The sequence below is a fragment of the Polistes fuscatus genome, unplaced genomic scaffold (genome assembly GCF_010416935.1).
Source record: "Polistes fuscatus isolate 324 unplaced genomic scaffold, CU_Pfus_HIC Scaffold1, whole genome shotgun sequence".
NCBI lineage: Eukaryota > Metazoa > Arthropoda > Insecta > Hymenoptera > Vespidae > Polistes > Polistes fuscatus.
The window spans coordinates 11,991,536-12,014,984 of record NW_025112997.1 but is presented as its reverse complement, the minus strand read 5'-3'; the positions used below and the strand labels follow the sequence as shown (position 1 = coordinate 12,014,984).

Here is a 23,449-nt window from a genome sequence, read left to right as displayed (position 1 = left end):
ATTTAAATTTAAAATATAAAATAAGAACAAATGAATAAACAACTAAATAAATATAGTACTTAAAAAAATAAATGTTCCATTTCTCGAAAGAGATTTTCGTATATTTTCGATTATGAGAAATTATTCTGAACTGTTACTGTAAACTCGTTGTTGTTAATTTTCTCTTTCGTAGAGAAAATATATTTCTAATACGTATTAGGCTAATTTCTTAGAGGAAATAACGAAGACAATGCGAATGATTTCATCTCCGAGTGAAACAACGTAACTAACATAACTACACTTACATCATACCATTATCTCGAACATAATCAATCCGATTAACGCTGATGTGAAACGCAGTATATAAGGATGTAGCGAATATACGAATGATATAAGAGACACGAAACTGTAACATAAAAATTATTGACGAAGGATCAATGTATCCTTATTTCTTTACATTCGGATTGCAACTGAAGATAAACACAGATGACGAGTTCTAAGAATTTAGAAATAAACAAAGAAGAGGACAATAATTTTTTGGTAAGAAGAGGTAAAGAAATAAAGAAATAGAGAGATTTCTCTTTTAGATATAAAAAAAGAAAAGTTGTCTAAAAAACATCTTCAATGAGAAGATTTTAATGACACGTGACACGTGTATTGAAAAAGTAATGATCATGTTCTCCAAAAAAGAAAAAAAAATAATCTCTTCTTCTTCTACATGATTTTCATTATGTAACTGCAATAGTATACAAACAAAAAAAAAAGAAATAAAAAAATAAAAGTAAAATGATAATTCCACCGACGGTAAGTTGTATTGAATTACCATCAAAATGTTTGCGTCGAATTACATTATTAATAAAATAAAAATCGAATATACAATAAAATGAGAAGATTTAAAGGAAGATGAAAACAAAAAAAAATAATAATATGTAATAAAATTCATAATGTAATTATAAATTGGAACGAATTTTTTTCAGGGCAACCTCGTACACGCAACTAAATAGCATAAACGTTGTGATAATGAGAAGAATTTTGTTTGAGAGTGAAAAATGAAATATTAAAAGAGAAAAAAACATTAACAAAAAAATAAAAAGCAAGAGAAAGAAGATAAATCTTTGCTTTGGGTAATGAAACGTGTCTAGCGTTGGATTACGGGTATTAATGTTCCAGCATCAATCGCCGTTCACTCAGAACTGGACCAGTTGACCCTGTACCGAATGTACACATTGTAAGAGTAGTAGTCGTTTACACTTTTTCACTCGTGCATTCTCCTACTCAAACAAACAAACAAACAACACTAACTTTATTATTCTTATCTCTATTCCTTCTTTACTTTTTTGTTTTTTATTTGTATGATTCTTTTCCTATAATTATAATTTCTGACTTTGAATCTATATTTCTTTAATATTCTGAAAAAAGATTTTTCTTTTCCCTCTTTTTTCTTAGTATTTTCCTTCTTCCTTTTTGCATTTTTTGATTTTGTTCACGTCTTCCTCGTATTTTTGCAGCAGAAATACGATCGAAGATGTTAATCAGGAACTAGTTTTTCTCGGAAGAAACTTTTTTCTGCGAATTCACGCGTAACAAGAACGTTTGAGAAATGAAATAGAAAATCGCATGTTATTTGCATAATCGACAGTGATCGTTTATTATTGAATCGAATTGAACGAAGGACGAATTAAATCATTTATTTCAATCTATATATATATTAATTCTTTCTATATATAAATATGTTACTGTTAAAACGTAAAATCTAGGATTTACGAATGCTTCAAAATAACCTGAGACAATATATTAATATATTTTTTATTTATATTTACTGCAAATAAACGATAATTATTTAAATTATGTTAAATAACTTTTAAAAAGAAGAAAGAAAAAAAAATAGCTTTTGATAAATAGACAAATGTACGTGCAAATATTTTATATACGAAAATTACATACATCTTCTATCATAAATAAATAAATCAAAATAATATAATATTTTATAGATTTTATATTATTTGATCATAATAATAACTATACCATTGAAAAAGAGAAAATCGATGAAAATAAAAGATTCTTGCTCTCTCCCTGATTCCATACACGAATAATACACACTTACACACATACATACGCAACGAGATATATAGTTATACACAGATCTAATACAACATACAGATGCAATAGTAGATTTATGCATCCGAATGGATGGATGACGCTTTCGCTAGAGAAATGAGCCGATAAACGGGATAAAATTGTACTACTCACTCACCGGTCTCATTTTCGTGGCCTTGAGTCCCGTCATCTCTCACATCATCCGTGGAAAGTGCTGAAATCAAAGATAAAGGATGAACCTCTAATTTATTCCTCTTTTCCATATTCGTATCCTTACATATATTTATATATATTAACAAAGAAGAAAGAAAGAAAGCACAAACAAACAAACGTATACATACGTCTGTGTGTGTGTGTGTGTGTGTGTGTGTGTGAGTGTGAGTGCGTGTGTGTATGCATAAGAGAGAATATTCGTATCTCTACATATAAAAGAAGAAGGAAAGAAAGAAAGCAAATAAATAAACACAAACAAACGTATACATACGTCTGTGTGTATGTGTGTGTGTGTATTCGTGTGTGCATAAGAGGGATAAAGCGAGAGTAATTATTAAAGTGCAAGACACGTTACGAACTCACGTGTCCTCGAAAGAACTGATCACGGCCTTCACGTTTGATGGACGAATATTAAACCACGATGGGAGCTTTTTTACGATTACAACCACGCTTCTCCTCCAACATTTGTACACGTATATTATGTATGTATATATTTTTACATACATACGGAAGTTAGATAGATTTGGTATATATATTATGATAATATAGTGTAATATATTGCAACAACGTTCTAAAATTATATTCTATTATTTTATATTAAAAAACAATATATTATATTATTATTTAATATAATTATTTATTATTAATTAATATAATTATATTATTAATTTTAATATAATATATTATATAGTTAGATATATATATATATATAATATATATATTATAGAGTTAGATTATATAATTTCATTTAATCGTAGGAATCTTAGATTTTATCCGAAATTATTAGGCGTTATTGGGAAACAGTATGCTAAATAAGAATCTGATTATATGTTAAACTGTACATTAAAAATCAATGTTCCGTTAGTCGTGGTGTTATTTCGGATTTAACCTACGGATCGAATCTAAATTTTATATCTTAACTACCAGTTTTTTATGAATTCATATATTACCTAGTGAAGTATGTAACTCTGGCTTTTTTCATAATAAAAACAGGTTAGTATAGTTATTTTAAGGTTTAGATAATTATTTCACTAATTAATAGATTTCGCAAAGTAACAATAAAATAATTTATTTTTAAGTAAACCAAATGAAATTATATATATATTTGTTATCGTTGCGAATATTATAATTGTTGCCGTTTATAGAAAATTTTGTAAGAAATAATTACGACATATCAATGAATTGAAAAAATATTAAAAAGAAATTAAAAATAACCTTAAAAAAAATAGATTGATAAGCGTAGAGATATGTATACAATAATAATAATAATAATAATAATAACATACATCACACACTATTTTACTCATACCACTTGTTTCCTTATTATTTACGTAAACGCATATGCCATCGATGTAATTAATATAGCTACTAATTACTACTCGGTTTTAAAAAAAAAAGCATTTTATCGCATATCATCTAATGAAATTTTCTATCTCGGTGGAGTTCTATTAACCCGATAAATTCTTGTTTACTTTCTTTCATTACCTTCGTATTATTATCGTGCCGATAAATGATTCGTTTAAAACCTTAAACCATTTTCATATTATACAATATAAAAATTATTATTATTTTTTTTTTCTTTTTTAATAAAATCGTTCGGATTATTTGGATTCTTCGACAATTTTTCTTAAATTCTTTTAATTTTATTATCCTTCTAGTTTTTTCTTTCTTTTCAAACGTTTGATAATTATAAATGATTTTGATATAAAAGTATGTATCAAGAAGTGCGTTCCACTTTTTTTTGTTCTTTTTTAAAACCAGATTAACAAGTTTGAAAGAAAATAAAACGAAATAAGAAAACAAAAGAAAAACAAAAATATATATATAAATTAATTATCGGTTTCCGTTAAGGTCAACCTATATTATCTACATTATTTTATCATTATCGAATGACACATAACGAGCGAGGAAATACGAAAATTGCGAATTTGATATCTTCGCCGAAAAACGTTGCTCATATTATACGCCATATCAATCGTAATCACCATAATCATAATCATCATTATCATCATTCACTATCAATATATTAATCTTATCTTCCATCTGATCGAAACAACGTCGATCATTTCATTTTAATCTTTTTTTCTTTTTCTTTTTATTTTTCTTATTTTTTCTCCTTTTTAAATTTGTTTTTTTTTTTTTTTGGTAGAAACCTACAGAAACACAACATCAGGTTAGTTCAGCAAGTTTACCTTGAAAAGAACTGGCCCATAATGGGTCAGCAAAGTAAATACACGTTCTCTGTTTTCCATCTATGGTAGCATTGAATGATCCCGGAACAGATACTCTCGCCTGTACGTTCAATAATTCAATAAATTTTCTTCTTCTTCATCTTTTTTTTGTTGTTACTCTTTCTTGTTCTAATAAGGTGAGTGACTCGTAGTGAGAAATCAAAAATTTAAAAATAAAAGAAAAACAACTAACTGCGTAATATATTTAAAATTGTTTCATGTAATACTCGTCAATATTTTATATTAATTATATTTCTTTTGTTTGTTTGTTTATTCATTTATCTTATACGACACAGGTTTGTCTTATTACGAGATTATTATAAATTAATCGATATATGTATAGCATTGATACACTAACGTGTTTTACTTCTCAGATTTCATTGTGTTTACAAATCCTTTATTTGATATATAATTTAATAAAAAAATATATAAAAAATAATTAAAATAATCGATATTTTTATTTAGGTCTTTTTTATTATTGTTGTTGTTTTTGTTGTTATTCCCTTCCTTTAAGACACATTTTTTATAATACGTGTTGTATTATTATTATTATAAAATTATTAACAATTTTTTTGATAAATTATTTCAAATATGAGAAAGAAGGAGGAAGAAAAAGAAGAAGAAGAAGAAGAAGAAGATCAGACTTTTTTGAATTAATATCGATAAAAAATAAATTAATTGTAAATATTTAGAAATAATCATGAATAGAAAACATAATCGAACGTCGAATGATTTTTATTAATCTCAACACTGTCAACGGGTGTTCGTGGTTTCTCGTGCGGTTTCGTTACTCTCGCAAGTGTGAATGAAAAACACGAATGAATATTTTTTTTACATCGTTTTCATGGTCTACGAGTTTATTATAATAAATCCGTTTATATTAATACGCATATATAAAAAATATTATAATTTCCAATATGATTTCTTTAATCATCAATGTTCGTTGTATTATATTCGTCAATATTAATCGTTAAACGCATGTAATTTGCGAAGTTTAAAACACGTAAACGTTATTAAAATTATTTGATACGAAACGTAACATAATGTATTTTTTTTGTTTTTTTTTTTAAATAAATTTTATACAAAAATCTTAACCATTTTTTCAATTTGATAATTGATTAAAAATTCAATTAGGAATTATATTTCGTAATTTTTTTCTTTTTTCTTTCGGATCGAAAAATTTTTAACAAACTAATACGAAATCGTATGTAAAAAAAGAGTTAGCAGGCGTGAAAAAAAGATTTTACATAAAAAATTGAAGGACATATTAATAGTGTATTCCAGATGGAAAGAATGCGTGAAATAAACGAAACTTCCACGTGGATTGAGGATCGTACTCATCTCACTCAGTACGTATAAGAAGAGAAAGCCATTTCTCTTTAACGGAATATGAACGTAAAAGGTTGTGTGTATACTTGTACATGTATGTGTATTTATATATATAAACATGAAAAATATTAAATAGAAACAAGTCAGCTAATATTTAATGCATTAACAGAACTATCAAACTAACTATCAAAAAAACTATAAAAAAATAAAAATAATGAGTTTCAGACTTCGTATTTTATACGATATTAAATATACTTGCTAGTCTTACAAAAAATATTATCAAAAATCTATTAATTAATCTTTTTATTATTGCGCAATTAATAATAATAAAAAAAAAAAAAAGAAAAAGTAACGAATAAATGATTAATAGTAAAAAATATTTGATAATCTATTAATAAATATATTTATTTTATATTAATAATACAATCAATATAAAATATAAAATTTTGAATTATCCGATTTGAAAAAATTCTCCCTCAAAAAAAAAAAATAAAAAAACACACGAAAGACAAATGACTACTTTTCTATTTTTACAATAAGTGTTACGAAAAAAAGTATCAAAAATGAATTAATTATTTGATAAAATTATTACCATTGATTGATATTGCATTGAAATTGGCGGGGTGTATTGTGTAGAATTTCTAACTAATTGGTGCGAAAAATGATTCGGGTTAAATCTTTGGGGAGGGAGAAAATAAGTGGGTCGGAGAAGGCTCTCTTCTCGGTGAAGTTTGTCCGCAAGATTCTTGCAAAGAGGTGTTGGGAATCAAAGGTAAAAGAGAAAGAAGAAAAGTGAGTCAGTCAGTCGGCGTGATTCTTCTTTAGTCTCTCCATATTTTCCGAGAGCGTCCCACTGCTCTTGTACCTCGGAAAGACCGGATTGTTCAATTGAATGATAGCGATGACTTTATTGCACGTAGTCAACTCTATTACACCGACCTTTTATTCTCTCGAACGTCCTCGAAGCACTTCCAACGTTATTCGTTATTAAAAAAAAAAAAAGAAAAGAAAAAAAAATGAAATAAAAGTTGCCTACGAACGATTAGATGATAAAATTGATAATGGGTAAATATAAGAAAAAACAAAAAGAAAAAACAAAAAGAAACAAATCAAATTTTTGGCCACGGTTATTTAAAAATTAATATCATTTTTCTGCAGATTGTGCAAAGAATTTGGAATTGTTGGTATAGATATAAATATTCATTTTAGTATTATAGCTTATATTTCCTTAATTACTATACTGTTTTTGTATATTATTGTTATATTATATAAATAATTGTTCTATTATTTATTCTGTATATTTTATTATATGTTAATAATTGTTTTAGATTGATCTGCTATCTATTCTGTAATAATATATTTATATGAATTAATAATGATAAATAAAAAAAAATACGTAAAATATATTTTAAAATTATCATACAAATAAAAGCAAAAATATATATTTTTCAAGTAATTTGTTTGATTGTATATAACAAGGACAAAAATAACATGTCGCTAATTCTAATTTTACAAACACAAATGATGTATTGCTTCAACGATAACAAAAAATAAAAAATAAAAGAATCTTGAATAGGTTTCCAACGTATTTGCTCAAGTGTTGTGAATAAAAATCAAATATTTGTTTGAACATTTGTAGATGTACATACCTTGTAAATCCTCCTTAAGTATCATAAAAATCATCATATCTCTTTATCCATTATTAATTATTTTATCTTCAAAATCGTATCAAATTGTCATAGTTTTACGATATATGAAGACATAATACCAATTTTATAGATCTCAAGACGAGTTTAACACAATTTTAATTTAATTTAATTTATTAACAATGAGATAAATTTACGAGAGAGAGAGAGAGAGAGAGAGAGAGAGAGAGAGAGAAATATAATTAGAATATATAATGAATTATTTTAATGAATTCAATTTTTTCAAATTCATTATTCTTATATTTTTTCTTTTTTTTAAAGATTTCTCACTTTTAAATTACCCAATATTTGATAATAAATATTTTAAATTATGAAAATAAATATACCATTTAATAACAAAATTCAAGTAAGATTGATCAAAATTTGGTTTATTGTTGCTAGATAACAAAAAACATTCTTTTCTTTTTTTTCTCATTTTAAATATTGCACATACTTCATACGACACGTTTGTTACGACAGATCTATTACAAAAAAAAAAATAAAATAAAATAAAATATTAATCCGTTCGTTGCACAGGTGTACAAAGTTATTAGATTTTTAATAACACACATATCATATACTTATTTTATATGCGTTTTATAATATGAGGATGAAATATAGAGAAAGATCTCATTGATGAGTAATAAAAAAGATCTCAAGAGTATTTAATCGCAAAGACAGAATTCAAACAAATCTACGGCTTGCTTATTGCAACGTTAAAACGCATAAAATTTAATTCCTCGTACGTAGTATCTCTTTCTCTCTCTCTCTCTCTCTCTTTTCTTGTTTACACCGGTATTTTGAAATTGCAGAAAATCTTTTTATTCTTTCCATTATCGCGAACACGCTCAATAAAATGAATACACATGCACGATGCAGTATATTATTAACATTGAAATGAAACGATAGAAAATATGTGTAGAAATATATATATAAAAAAAAAAGAAAGGAAAAAGTATTATATGCATGCAAGTATTATAATTGCTTTTTTTTTTCTCTTTTTTTCCTATATATCATCAGATATTTAAGCATCAAATGCCAGATATCGAATTGAAAATGATCGGAATAATCGAACGTTTTATACATATAATGGTCTAATTATAAGAATTTTCATACAAATAATATTATATTAATATTCTCATTTCGATTAGAGTTCATTGTTCTTTGATTTCTTTCTTATTTATTCGTTTTTTATAGGAAAAAAGGAAACACGTTCTACCTCGAAATAAGTCTTAAAAAATATTATTTTGCATTACATATAACCGTATATTTAAATAAATAACTAATAATGGATTTTATATATATATTTTATATAATATGAATAATGATGAAATATTAATTTTTTCTTTTTAACTACGGTCCATCGTCTTTACTCTTGACTTTTTTTCGTGGTGTGGGGGAGGGGGAAGAGTAAAGGGGGGTGGCAGAGATGGAAGACGTTCTGCTAACACATAAGAAATCTTCAAAAATATTGATGAGATGATTATCATTATACGAAATGCAAAATTAGAAATACGAAGGCCGAATTTGGTAAAAAAAAAAAAGAAAAAAGGAAAAAAAAAGAAAAGAATTATTCGAAAATATTGACACATTGTGTCAGACATCGTTAAGAGTGACGTTGCGTGTTAGCACGTTAGTTACTCAGAGAACCGGCCAATCAGCCAAGCATAACTGTCCATAATCCATAAGTACCTATTTATAAGTACGTAGAAAAGATAAGTACATTCGTATGTGTATACATGTATACATATGTAATATAATATATATGCGTGTGTGTGTATATTGGATAAAAATTGTTACGAAAGAAAAAAAAAAGGAATTTTGACGAAGAAACAAGAAATGATTTTAAAAATTATAAATATTTAGATATTATTTATATATTTATCAAAGTTTCTCTTTATCATTATTTGTTGTAACTCGTTGTAAAGATAGTTGAGTATGAAACCGATGCTAAGGAGATAATGTTTTACGTTAGATTTAATTATATTTTATATATATATATTTTCTTTTTACTTTTTGATGTTCTGAACAAGCGTTGGATAATCGAACAGAAAAGAAAAACCAATCACGATAACGCTTTCACGTAAGAAAGAATAATAAAAATTAATAGTTCGTAATGAAATTAAAAAAAAGAAATTCTTGGTAAAACAAGATACACCAGGTGTTCTATTGCAAGTAAAAAAAAAAAGAAATCAAAAATTGCTGCTTATCGTTGAAAAATATCGAATAATCGAAAGAATTTCTTTTTTGTAAACTTTCGTGTTAAAAAAAAGAAAGATAAAAGAAAAAAACAAAAAGACAAACAAATTATACCATAATCGTATTGCGATACACCTAGTTTTTTTTTCCTCGCATAGAAGATTTCTAATCGTGAAAAAAATCTTTCTACATATTTCTTTCTCTTATATATCGCTAACGAGATAGATAACAAGATAAGAACATACCTAATCGATTGGTCCGTACATAATCTATCGAATTACGTCAAATTACTTTAGCTAGGACACATTCATCCATGTGTACTTTTATATATATATATATACACACATACATGTATACGTGTGTGTACATAGTACATTCTTATAGTACGTTCAGATAGAATTTTTCGAGAGAGCAAGAAGCAAATAGAAAAAAAAAAGAAAAAAAAACGTGTATATATATATAAGATTATAAAAGATAGAATAAAATCGTTAACCTATATAATTTATATCGATTTGACTATTTTCGTGTTTGCTCGTCGACAATCTCACTACCATTTATCCGATTATATTTCTTATCTACGATCGATGGACGTTAAAAACGCGTTTTTAACGACTAATTGCAATTACGACACGAATCGGCTATCAACTGTATCAGCACGATCGAAAATTTCCAAATTCTTCTTACTTATTTATTGAATCCTCCTATCGTATTTTACTTCTATATCCGTTTAACTAAAAGTTATTATATTTCAATAGACGTTTTCAATTCAAAATCATTTTTTCGCTTATGATTAAAAAATGAAATATTACTACTATCACCATCGGAAAAATAGGATTGACATGATATATATAGATAATTAATTAATTACTCGCTTATTAATGTTTTCAAATGTCACATCAATTACCTTAATGGAATAACTCGGTTGATTAATAATCTTTTTAAAAGACTCGTGTAAATATTACATATATCACAATAAAACGTTACTAATAGATGTATTATATTAATTGTAATATATCGATGATATATTATAATTAATGCAAAAAAGAACATTCCAAAAGTTGTTTTAATTGATTATTGTATTACGAAGGAAGAAAAGCATGGAATGCAAGACTATTTATTTTCTCTGATACGTTTCAAGAACTCGGCTTCTCTTGTTGCTTATCGTTGGTCGATTAAAAATCTTCGGACACGATAAACTTTCTCTTTCTCATCGTTCGCGCATACGTTATAAATCGATCGGTATTCTCATTTACGTGTATATATATATATGTATATCTTTCGTTTTAACGAAAACAATATAAACAAATATAAATAATTAGTCGGATTGAAATGAAATCAACGGCGAATGTTACAATAGTCGTTGGCGCCGACAACTACTTTATCTTAATACAACCAAAAAAAACCAATACTATAAGGTCGTTATTTTGTTAGAAATTACGTTAGAAAATGTTGTTGAAATTTTGTCATATTTCGTAGATGGTAACCTTAAAAAAAAAAAATACTTAAGCACAAATGTACTCACCGCGTGCATGCAAGAAAACTTGACACATAATACACGATAATACGTAGATACCTATACAACAATAACAACATGTTTACAGTTTGAAATTTGTTATTGGACATCTCGAAAAATTATGATTATTATTTAATTTCATTATAATATGATGATTATTTTTTTTCAATATTCTATTAATGTCCCTTCATATACCAAAAGCTTGGCAAAAAATAAGGGTTACTATTGATATTAGGGAAGAAAAAATAAATGAAAGAAACAAAAAGAAAAAAAAAAGAAAATAAAAAGAAGAACAAATATTTCTTATTTACTCACCAACTTCGGCATGTTGAACGAAAAATTCCAGCATATCTTCGGCCCTTTTTTATTGTTGGTCGTTAAATACCGTATCTTCAAAAACAACCGCGAAACTTTTCCGGTTTCTTATTCTTGTTCTCACTTCGACAACACAAAAATAATAACGACAACGACAACGAAAACGACGAATTTGTACCTTTCAATGCTCGAATGCGCGCGCGTGCGCGCAGAGAATGCGCGCTCATATAAAAAATAACAAAAGACGACGAGAAGCCCTGACCAATAAGGTGACGACTACGTATTATTCAAATATTTTTATCGAATTTCCCGTCGACGATTAGTATACAGTGGAAAGTTGAAAGTCTATCGAAATGATTCAAGAATTTTGATAGAAAATAACAATAAGATATAGGACAAAAGGTAAATATTAAAATGTAATTTGGACTATGATAATAAGCGACCCGACCAACTAGTTATTTGTAATTAAATGACTCACAATCTCTATCAGAAATAAAAGAAATAACGAAAGAATAATAGACAAATTTTCCAATAATATTCGATTACATTCGATTCGTACGTGTCACGCACATTACACAAACAACACAGATTATCGATCATTTATTAGTAGCAGTTAGTATACTTTTTTTTATTGTCCCTTCTTATCTGTTCCCTTTTTTTATTTTGTCTAATTAACGAATTCGATCTTGCTCGTTTTTTCTTTCTTGTAATTCATTATGAATTAATAAAAGACGATCAAGATAAAGAAAAAACAACATCGATGAAAATGCATACACTTATTAGGGAAATAATAAACGACAATTAGTAACAATCCTTCTACTCTCACGGAGTTCGCAATTGAAACTGATTGTAAGATTCCGTACTAAGCTTCGTCCGGGCCCGCGAAAGCTGGCCGCGCATGCGCAGTATACTTAGATTCGACGTCTCGTGAAAGTATCTTCCACCGTTCTTTCTCTATCCCCACCCCTTTTATCACCCCTTCCATCACCCCTCTTCCTCCTCCTCGTCGTCACTCATCAAACCAATAAATGCCAAACTTCTTATTCTTATTATTATTATTCTTCTACTGTACCATATTAATCCTTTTTTAATGTTACTTATTTTAACGAGAAAACGATAATTGAGAGAACAATGAATGAGAGGCATCATTAAAAGGGTTACTGACGTTAATTAATATCAATTTATGCGCGTCAATCGCAGTTGAAATACATCGCTGGATTCGTGACATCCGTTCGAATTCCATTTGTCTCTCTCCTTTTGTACGGTTTTATTTGAAAAATTCTTCAAATTATTTTCTTTGTTATAAAAAGAGTTACTACGTTTCGCTTGTTTTCTAATCTTCTCTTTTTTTTTTTTTTATTTAATTAAATAACGGATCAATGTTATTCGCGATTTATAGGCAAAACTGTGGTGTCCGTAGTTATGACAGTGAATAAAGTTAACAAAATATGGAAACAGAAATTGATTCTATGATATATTGCATTGGATTGGATATTATGAAATTTTTAGCAAGTCATATTTTGTAAGTTAAACTTTGTTTTTTTTTAATAAGTACTTAACAATAATACTTTGTATTCGATTATTTTATTTTTATATCGATTCAAATCGAAATCGTTTCTTAGCGACAATTTGATTATTTGACAAATAATCTAGAATTGAGAGGACGCGATAATCTTCCTCGTAAGATCGTAACCTCGACAAAATAATTCCTTTTTCTTTTCTTTTTATTTTCCAGTTAGAAATTATCGAAAGATTGGATCGATACGGATCGTCGATCATGTTCGGACTTCCTGACTCATTTAATCGTTCTTTTCCATTTTGCTTTATTTATCTAATAGTAAAAGAAAATTATGTATCGACTATTAGTGTAATTTTCAAATTGGAGTTTGTCATTGATAATGATCATTAACAATGACGTAAGATGCAAATGTTGTTTGAATATTTATAAAAGGAAGTCGAAAAATGTTGAAATAAATTATACTACTTAAATGAAGATTTCTTAAGTATATACGTGTACTTATCTATTTGTACGTATAGATAAATGTATACATACATTATGTGTGTGCGTTTAGATACAAACATCGATACATATAATACATACATACATATATATATATATATATATGCATAGCTATATACGTTGATACATAAATAGATTGTTATTGATAATAATTTGTTAAAAAAAATTACGTAAAGAAAAGAGAATGCGTTAGTTTCAGTATTTTAAAAAGGAAAATGGAATAATGTTGAAAAGAATATTGCTCGAATAAATTGTAATACTTGTTTACAAGTAAAATACGAGAAATTTCATAAGTATACGCGTACTTGTTCATCTATACGTATAGATAAGTACATACATATGCGCATAGATATATAAATTGATATATATATATAAATTTATAAAAAAGTATTCAAAATAAATGGTTCGATGAGTCGAAGAAAGAACGATATCTCAAAGATGACGTCACGATATCGATAAATCGTCATTAAGCAAAAGATTATTCGTGGGTGGTGGTCACTCGATGATAGATATAATATACGAATACGTCTTTGTTTTTATTTATTACTTATTACACATCCTTTTTTTTCTACACTTCTGCTGATGCTGCATAAAAAAAGAAAGAAAGAAAAAAAAGGATTATTAATTATTCAACGATAAACGTGAATCCGTTCGTAGATTTTCTTCGAGAACGTTCGATTCTTCACAACCTTTCTCAACCATTCACCACCATCTTTTATCTCGTTCTTTCATATACATTCTCGTGTCGTTGCTCGAGGAAGGTTGTTTAAAAACTTACGCGACGTAAATACATTACTCTTTAACACGCGAGACCTTCGTTAATAAACGATCGAATTATATATCTATATTCATTAGATATTTTTTTTAATTTTTTTATATATATAGTATATTGATATGTGTAATGTATATGTTAATGAGTATCCTTAAACTTAAGATTATTCGATTAAAAAAAACTAACGACATGAAAACGATCTGACGTCTTCATACTAATTTTGGTCAAACATCGTTAATAAAGAATTATTTTTGGCATGGGCGGATGTTCGCGAGACGAACCAATTCCAATTGGAAGTAATCATCGATCGTTCATTTATCGTGTACACGCTATAATATCGATTTAAAAAAATATATATAATCGAATGAAATATCAATTTTATTTGATCGAAAAATTGTAACAGATAGAAATGCAATTTTCGACGTTCGATTGTTTAAATTTCGTATAAATAGATTTCATATAGATAAATAATAAATATAAAGTCATTGAAAATAAGCAAAAAAAGACAAAAAGTAGGATAAGAAAAAAGAAAAAAAAAGTTCGTTTTAAAACATCGCGTGTAAGTATTCTCGTAATTAGTGCAAAGTGTTACTCACCGTTGTTCGTGGTTTCGTTTAGGACGAAAGAATGTTAACTTCGCCCACATCGAATGAAGACCAGTTGATAATCATTTTTGAACCCCCTTAACCTTGCGCACTCGCGTGCAAACTGACTATCTTATTACGAATACTACAAACTAACGAGCACGTACCAGTTTTCCAAATGAGAGAATACACATTTTTTGTTTTATTTTTATATAAGATTTAGAAAATATGTAAAGTTAAATTGAGAGATATTAACACCTGTAATAATAGATTAAATGTAATTGCAGAAATTTTCAATCAATCGTTTTCTACAAACAATTAACGGAAAAATAAATATCAATAGATAAATACCATACCTCCATATAAAGAAAATGTAGGAAGTATGTACTATAGTAATCGCACGTCTGAATATTAATTTATTACAAGTCGAGGTATACATATAAACGAGATTTATTCGTTTAACAGATTGAAATTGCTTTAATAATATTTCAAGAGATATTAAATGAGACGTCATTCAAGCTTTTAGCGCACGGTAATAATATTGTAAAATATAATATTAATTTATTAAAATATATATATATATATTTTATAACAACTTTAACAGATTGAAATTGCTATAATAATATTTCAAGAGATATTAAATAAGCCGTCATTCGAACTTAACGAACTTATTATAATATATATATTTTTTTTAATAAATTAATTAAAAAAAAAGAAAAAAACAACAATTAAATTTCTAAACATTACAAATTTCGAATCTCAAATAAGACTATGTTAATATTGCTAATTACTATACAAACTTATAATATTATATAAGAGATATATCCGTTCGATAAATTAAATGAAATCCCCTCACGATGAATGATTGCGATCGAAATAATAATTTTATTGATATCGATTGAAAAAAAACAATACGTTCGAACGACGATCGATAGTATTGAAAAAAAAAAAAAGAAAAGAAATCATACGATTATGTTTATCTGTAAAGGTACCCAATGAAGGTTGGCCTCTGTTAGTATGACAAGTGTGTATGTAAGTATTATATATACTTCGTACCGTTTCATTTCTCGTTGGCTCCGCATCCGGACGCGACTCGCGTATTTCACGATCATCGTATCGTTGAGTGATCCATGCGTTCCCTTACGTGAGGAACTCACGTGTTCGCACATTTCACATATTTTAGTTAGCTAGCCGAAAGAGGTGCGGTCTCTATTGCGAATGCAAAATGCATAAAGGTGAGGTCTCTGAACGCGATACGATTTCGGTTATGCAGTTTTACGTCATCGCCAGTTTTTTTTTCTTTTTCTTTTTTTTCCTTACAATTAACCAAAGAAAATATTATACGTTAATATATTAACATCATTCGATATTTTGTTCATTTATTAAAATGGAAATCATTTTTTAAAAAATATTTTTTATAGTTTAATATAAAAATATTATTTTATACATTAAAATGTTAAACTTTGAATATCTCGAAAACCAAACATATACGACTTAGGCTACTTTCATAATCGCATAATTACAACACACACATACACTTATATATATATATATATATATATATATATAGTTTGTCAGTAATTACTTTGTTAAATTTGTTAGTTCGAGAAATGACTAGCTAAACCTAAAAATAACTATACTGACCCATTTAAAATATGAAATAACGCAGAATTATATATTTCATCTAGACAATATTTATATGAATTTATAAGAGACGGATGGTTTAAATATAAAATTGAAATTTGATTCGTAGATTAGATCAGATAGAACAGCATGACGAACGAAATATTTGTTTTTTAAGTACAGGAAGAGATAAGAATGGATAACTACGAGCATTTTTTGTAAAAAGAAAAACAAATTTTAAAGACGGATATCATTTCAATCTTTTATGAATTCGCATGTAACTTCGTTATTTTTGAAAATTATTAATTTTAATGTAGAATAAAATTTGTTCAATATACTTTCCTTAAAAACGTTTAGTTAATTCGAGACAATCAACAATTCTAACATTGAAATCCTTCTGACAATAGCAGGACCATTATTTTTTTTCAAACTTTGCACACTTTTAATAGTCCACGAGAATATACTTGATACTTTTTACAAAATCCAGATCTCCAACAGTTTACGAAAAAAAGATGAACACAAATTGCGCAAAAATTCTTATACTTACTTATTTCTTTTTTGTTAACACCCGTACTCGTAAACCGTACGATGTACATTCATATTCATAAAAAAGTACAATGTAAAATAAAATTCTAATGGATTATTACAAGTGTGCAAAGTTTGAACAAACAAAAAAAAGATCTGATCCTCTAGTAAATGGTTCAGAATTATCCACAGAAATCTCAAAATTGTTGAATGTTATAATAATAATAGATTGTAAAATTGCTCATAATATATAATGAAAAATAATAAAAAAATAATACGCGTATAGACACACACATATATATAACACTTGTCAACAGTATACACACACGCACTAGCGCGTACATATGCATATCATTTGCATAACAATAAAAAAAAACACGCAGGCATATATACGAGAAATAAATTTGATACTTATCTAATATCGTTTTACATCTTCCGTAGTACGAAGACGACTGCGAATATGAATACAATTACGCAAGTATACTAGAAAGAAACACAATAATAACCTTTTGAACGAACAAATATATGTTTACAAATTCGACGAAAAATGAGATTTTTAATAGAATAAAAATGACAACATTGGAATATAAACACCTTGGCTGATTATTAGAAATGAAATATGTGCATATAAACAAAATCTTGAACGACCGAGTAACCGTTCTTTCAATTAGTTTACTCTCCTCATTCCCTACACTTTTAAATCATCATTCTTCTTAGTTTTTGACGTGTTTATGTTATAAGTATTGTAAATACATTATTTCATCTTATTTATCTTCTCATTTATATTAGATACAATGTTTTATATCATCACTTTTAACGATGCGTTAATTAATATTATTTCAATAATTTGTTCAAGAAAATATCATATACATGCTACTGAGTTAACATAATATAAAAGAAAAAATAAAAAACAATAGGATAATTTCGTTGTCTTCAATATTGGTTTATAATTTATATAATATAATGAACATGGTAAAACGTAAATACGAAAATAAAAGATATATGCTTAAGGGCAATTTGAGTCTCCAATTTAGATAATTAAAATCTCTCCAAATGGAAAATTTCCAATTCTAAATGGAAAAGTAAAATATATAATCTTATGATTAAGAACACATTTTAGGAATCAGCCTAATAGCTATTTTACGACCCTTACCCCCATTACTGAAGCATTCGACCTTTTATGCTGAGTAATACTTTCTTTCTTATAACGAATAACAAATTTTTAAAATCTTATTACTAACGTTATACAAAAATATTTATATATCTTAGATAAGTAATAAACTCATTGTTATAAGAAAAATACGGTATTATTGCGATCATATTAACTGCATAACGCATAACATTGATTTATACGTGCAAAGTATAACACGTACTCGTCAATATTTATTATTATTATTATTATTATTACTATACTTTTCAATAGTATATATCTATGATATTTGATTATAAATTACAAATGGCAAGCATCTTTTAATTGTTTCTACTTGGTGATTTTGATTCTCGTATACGTACACGATACCGCACGTGACACGAATTCCTAACATTTACCACATAATCTTTATTATAATTACTGTCTCTTCTCCTACTAATCGTATAATCGTACTTAATGCAATTTCTATCGACGAGGACAGCCATTCCACAGTGAAACTTTTTTTTTAATCGCAATATCATAGTAACGTTGCCGTTAGTCTTTAACAGTGTTTCTCAAATTTTTATACTTCACACATCTATTTTTTTTGGACGTATCTCGTTACACAAATAAATAAAACTATGATTATAATAAAACACTTATACGTACATATACCGGGTGGTCTATTCATTATTTCCACCACTCAAATATTTTCGTTATTAGTGAAGTCTTAGAAAAAAAAAAAATCAGCTCGCAGTTGCTCGAATTTTCCTAACATTTTTCTTCTACGCTAATATTATTCTATAAAAAATAACAGGAGGAACCAATTCATAGAAAAAAATGATACAGAAATATGTTCCATCATCAATAAACTTATTTAAAATATGTAATTTCGTATCAGGCCTTTTTTTTCAATTAAATTAAAAACTAACGAAGTTATCTGAGATGATAATGCATTGGTTCTTTTTGACAAATTCCGTACATTCAATCTAGTATTGATAATCTACGTAGATCGATACACATAAATCTTATAGAATTATTAACAGGTTAATTAACGTAATGATTGTAACGAGGTTTAAAATTTTACCTCATAGTACACGTTGAGAACCCCTAATATATACCTACGTTTAGTCTGTAATAATAAAATGCGAAGGCGTACTAGCATAACAGGAAATACGTGTAAATAATTCGAAATCTCAACTAATAATTACTATGCGTATCACTTTTATGGAATTCCATATCATCTAATTGTTCATATATATAATCAATATAGTTGATTCAATATAGTTGATTTGAAACTTTCTTTGAAACTCCATTATCAATTCCTCATTCTTCTTAAATCTATATACTTAAAATATAATACTTTATACAAACGTACATCTTCAAATGGAAAATAACATATACGTGCGTTGTTATATGTTTTTTTTTTAACAGAATAAATAACAATACAACGCAAATGACATTTATCTCGTACGAAAGAAAAATTGAGGAGAAAAAATAATGGATAGTTTTCACAAGAATCAGACTTGTTTAGATATTTGAGATATTTCTTGAATTTTCTTGCTTAGCCTGAGATAATGTTGACACTCGATTGGTAACGATTGAACGTAACCGTTATCATAGACGTAAATGATAACGTGTTAACTCGGTGAAAGTAACGAGAGTAAGAGTGATATTTGTTAACGTGTAAATAATATATATATAAATACATATTTTTCTGTATATTAATTACATTATATAAGCTATCGGTATAGATTTATTACTTAACCGAAATTATAAGATGATCTATTGTCAAGTCACATCTCTTACACGACAATAAAATATAAAATGAATATCTTCAGTTTTTATAAAAACAACCGTTTATATGTATAATATTCATTATTGAAATAATATTAATGATAACTAGATTTATAAAATAATATTAGATAACAAAAAAAATAAATCGATATATTTCTTTAAATTGTATTAACATAATCTTTTTTAAGTTTATATAATAAATAGTAAAGAAAATTGATAAAGTTACGTACATAGTCATATTAATTATTATCGTTTAACGTCCATACGAAATAACGTCCATACGTTATTAAAGAAATATTATTTTAATTATACAAAGTTAAATTTTCAATTAAATGTATTGATATTAAAATTTGTGACAAAAATTTGTTGAAATAAAAATAATCCATTGGACTTATTAACGTATCATTATATGTTATCCTATTTGTCTTTATTTTTTAATTTCAAATAATATCATTTATCTTTTTACGTGTTACAATATTCGATCTTTTATTGAAAATAGAAATGTATATATTAAGAAACATAAGGGGGATACGAAAGAAAGCTCAATTAAGTTAAGCTCGAGCAAAGACTCCTGGATAATTTATGATTGAACCATTAGATTCAATTAGAAGTCTCCTCGCGTGTTCGTCACGTTCTCCCTCGTGACTATTATCAAAGTGGTTTTCATATGAGAGAGAGATGCTTGCTCGAGAATAAGTCACATGCTTATGTATCTATATATATAGATACATATATATGTTACTACTAAAGCTCAAAAGTCGTTGATGTCCACATTACCTAGCTAATCTACAGAATAACTGATTTCTGCACTTTAGTAATAACATAATTACATAGTACATAAATATGTATGTTACATATTAATAATTATGATGTCATGTTATTTTAATATTATTAGTCATATATGAACATTTTAATACATTCATTAAAATTCATGATTATTTTATTATCCTATTATAATGTCTTTTCATTTCTTATTCAACAATTTTAATGTCATTCGTCTTATATAATGTAAACGTTTTAAAACATTTCTTGATTTTCATTTAAAACAACTATTTAAGGTAAATAATTTAAATTCCTTTTAATGAATTTACATACAAGGAAAATCTTTTCAAAACGAAATTTCTAATTATATTTAACATCTGATAATATCTTATGTCAAGTTTAACAATATATTATAAATTTAATTAACGTTTGAAATGAAAGATATTATTCTTCTATTTTATTTCTCCTGTTATTATTTATTAAATGAAATTGGATTAATACGAAATATATTTGAGGTGATATTCAATTTTTCAAATTGAATTGAAATTTTTTGAAATTAAATAATATCTACAATTGATTAATTATGAAAATGATGTGTGTCCCTTTAAAAGAAATTAATATAATCGTATTACACATTGATAAATTAATAGTAAACATTGTCAGACTCGATATAATTAATTTATAATTTTGAATTGACTATTAAATACGTTAACCTTTAATTTTTTCAAAACAAAATAAAAAACAAATAGACTTGAACTATTTTCAAAATAAACGATCCATATAATTATTGTTCCGTTAATTATTTTTTTTCTGCTTTTTTTTCTAGCTACGATAAAAAGATGAGAAGTTTTTCACAAAAAAAAGAAGATAAAAGAAAAAAAAAGAAATCGAGGAAATTAAGTAAGTAATTATTATAGAGGAATCTTTATCTTTATCAGAGGAAGTAACTCGTAATTTACATGTAAAGGCTAATGGGATATTGCATGAAGTTGTCGTCTTCGTCGTCTTAAAGGGTAGGCGGAAGAAGGAAGAGACCAATCGTTTCGTTCGAAAGGCATAGCAAGTCGGGTATCGTCTTTAGGTACGATCAGAATAACAATTAGATACCTATATCCCACACCGATGCGCGAAAAAAACATCGTCATCAATCTCGTCTATAATTCTTCGAACGTTCACCGGTTTAACCTTAGATACCCGTGACATGCGTTCACCATTTTTCTTTTCTTCTTCCTCTATATATATATATGTGTGTATGTACAAATATTGAGCTAAAGATTCTTAGATGATTAATAGAAAAATTCTTTCCCGAAAAGTTTTTAACACTTTTATTAAACTATGTTTGAAATATTATAATTAAAAAAAAAATATATATATATATGTATGTACAAATATTGAGTTACAGATTCTTAGATGATTAATAAAAAAAATTCTTTCCTGAAAAATATTAATACTTTTATTACACGATTCATAGTTTTACAAACTATGTTCGAAATATTGTAATTAAAAAAAAAATATATATATATATATATGCACCTATACAAATATTGAGCTAAAGATTCCTAGATAATTAAGTAGAAAAATTCTTTCTCAAAAAGTTCTTAACACATTTGTAAAACGACTCATAATTTTAAAAACTATTGAAATAATTTAATTAAAAAATATATATATGCATGTACAAATATCGAACTAACGATTAATTAAATTCTTTCCCGAAAAAATTTCTTAACACTTTTATTAAACGATTCATAGTTTTACAAACTATGTTTGAAATAATGTAATTAAACAAATAAATTGGCTTTTAACCAATCATTTGTATCTTTAAATTCTTTATGTTAACCTGTAATAGATATTTAATTTAAATAAAGGCTTAATTTAATCCATTTAATGAACGAACAAACAGTATTATTTAAGTATTCGTGATATGTATACCAATATATACACAGAAATTCATATTATACATATTATATATGGCTATTTTTAAATATCACGTGCCTTGAGATACTTGTACTTGAGTGAATAAATCACGTTTATTCTAGCGATAATAACGACTCCGAGGAAATCCCAAGTGACTTCTTTTTTTCTTATTTTCATTTTTATTCGACCTTGCTAAACGTTCAATCTGATCGAAAGAAAAAGGATATCATATAATTTTTTTTTCACGTTACTTTGCTTTATATATATATATAGGTATATGCGTACGATAATTCTAAAGACAATAGCCAAGAATCTAATCATCGATCGAAATTACTCTAACCTATTTCGATTCACAAGAACAAACTCCGTTCGAATTTTTCCCAAGGTCTTTCATCTCTTTCTTTCTTTATATATCTATATCTTTTTTCTGACTGAATGAGTCATTTTATTCTCGATAATTCGTTTTTTTTATTATTATTATTAGAATTATACAGGGTCCGGCCGAATATTTTATCATAATAATATAATATTTATCATGAGTAAATAAGGATAAAGTTATTAAAGAAAAAAAGAAAACAAAATAAACAAACGAACAAATTCCAAAGTGTACGTTTTTATCAACGTGTTCTAATTGCTATATTTTTTTTATTACTCTCCCTTTTATGGTTTCTCTACGATAAACCTTCTCACACTTATTCAATACTATAGAAAATAAAGAAAGTCGTTTCTTTTCATTACCTCTTTGAAATCAACACAGATTTA

At 26.6% G+C, this 23,449-nt stretch overlaps 1 protein-coding gene across 6 annotated transcripts in view; it reads right to left on the bottom strand.

Moving 5' to 3' along the window:
- The window catches only part of LOC122525837, a 70,632-nt gene that overhangs the window by 31,573 nt on the left and 15,610 nt on the right, over nt 1–23,449 (bottom strand). For 2 of the 6 annotated variants that reach the window (XM_043648863.1, XM_043648880.1), the window contains exons 1-2: nt 11,562–12,426; nt 2,234–2,290 (exon numbers count right to left, since the gene is read on the bottom strand). In XM_043648863.1, the coding sequence (XP_043504798.1) occupies nt 2,234–2,290; nt 11,562–11,595 (91 nt within the window). In that variant the 5' untranslated portion in view covers nt 11,596–12,426. Of the gene's footprint in view, nt 1–2,233; nt 2,291–11,255; nt 11,302–11,561; nt 12,427–23,449 lie in introns of those variants that run through there. The other 4 variants (XM_043648872.1, XM_043648890.1, XM_043648845.1 and 1 more) reach the window with 2 other exon arrangements.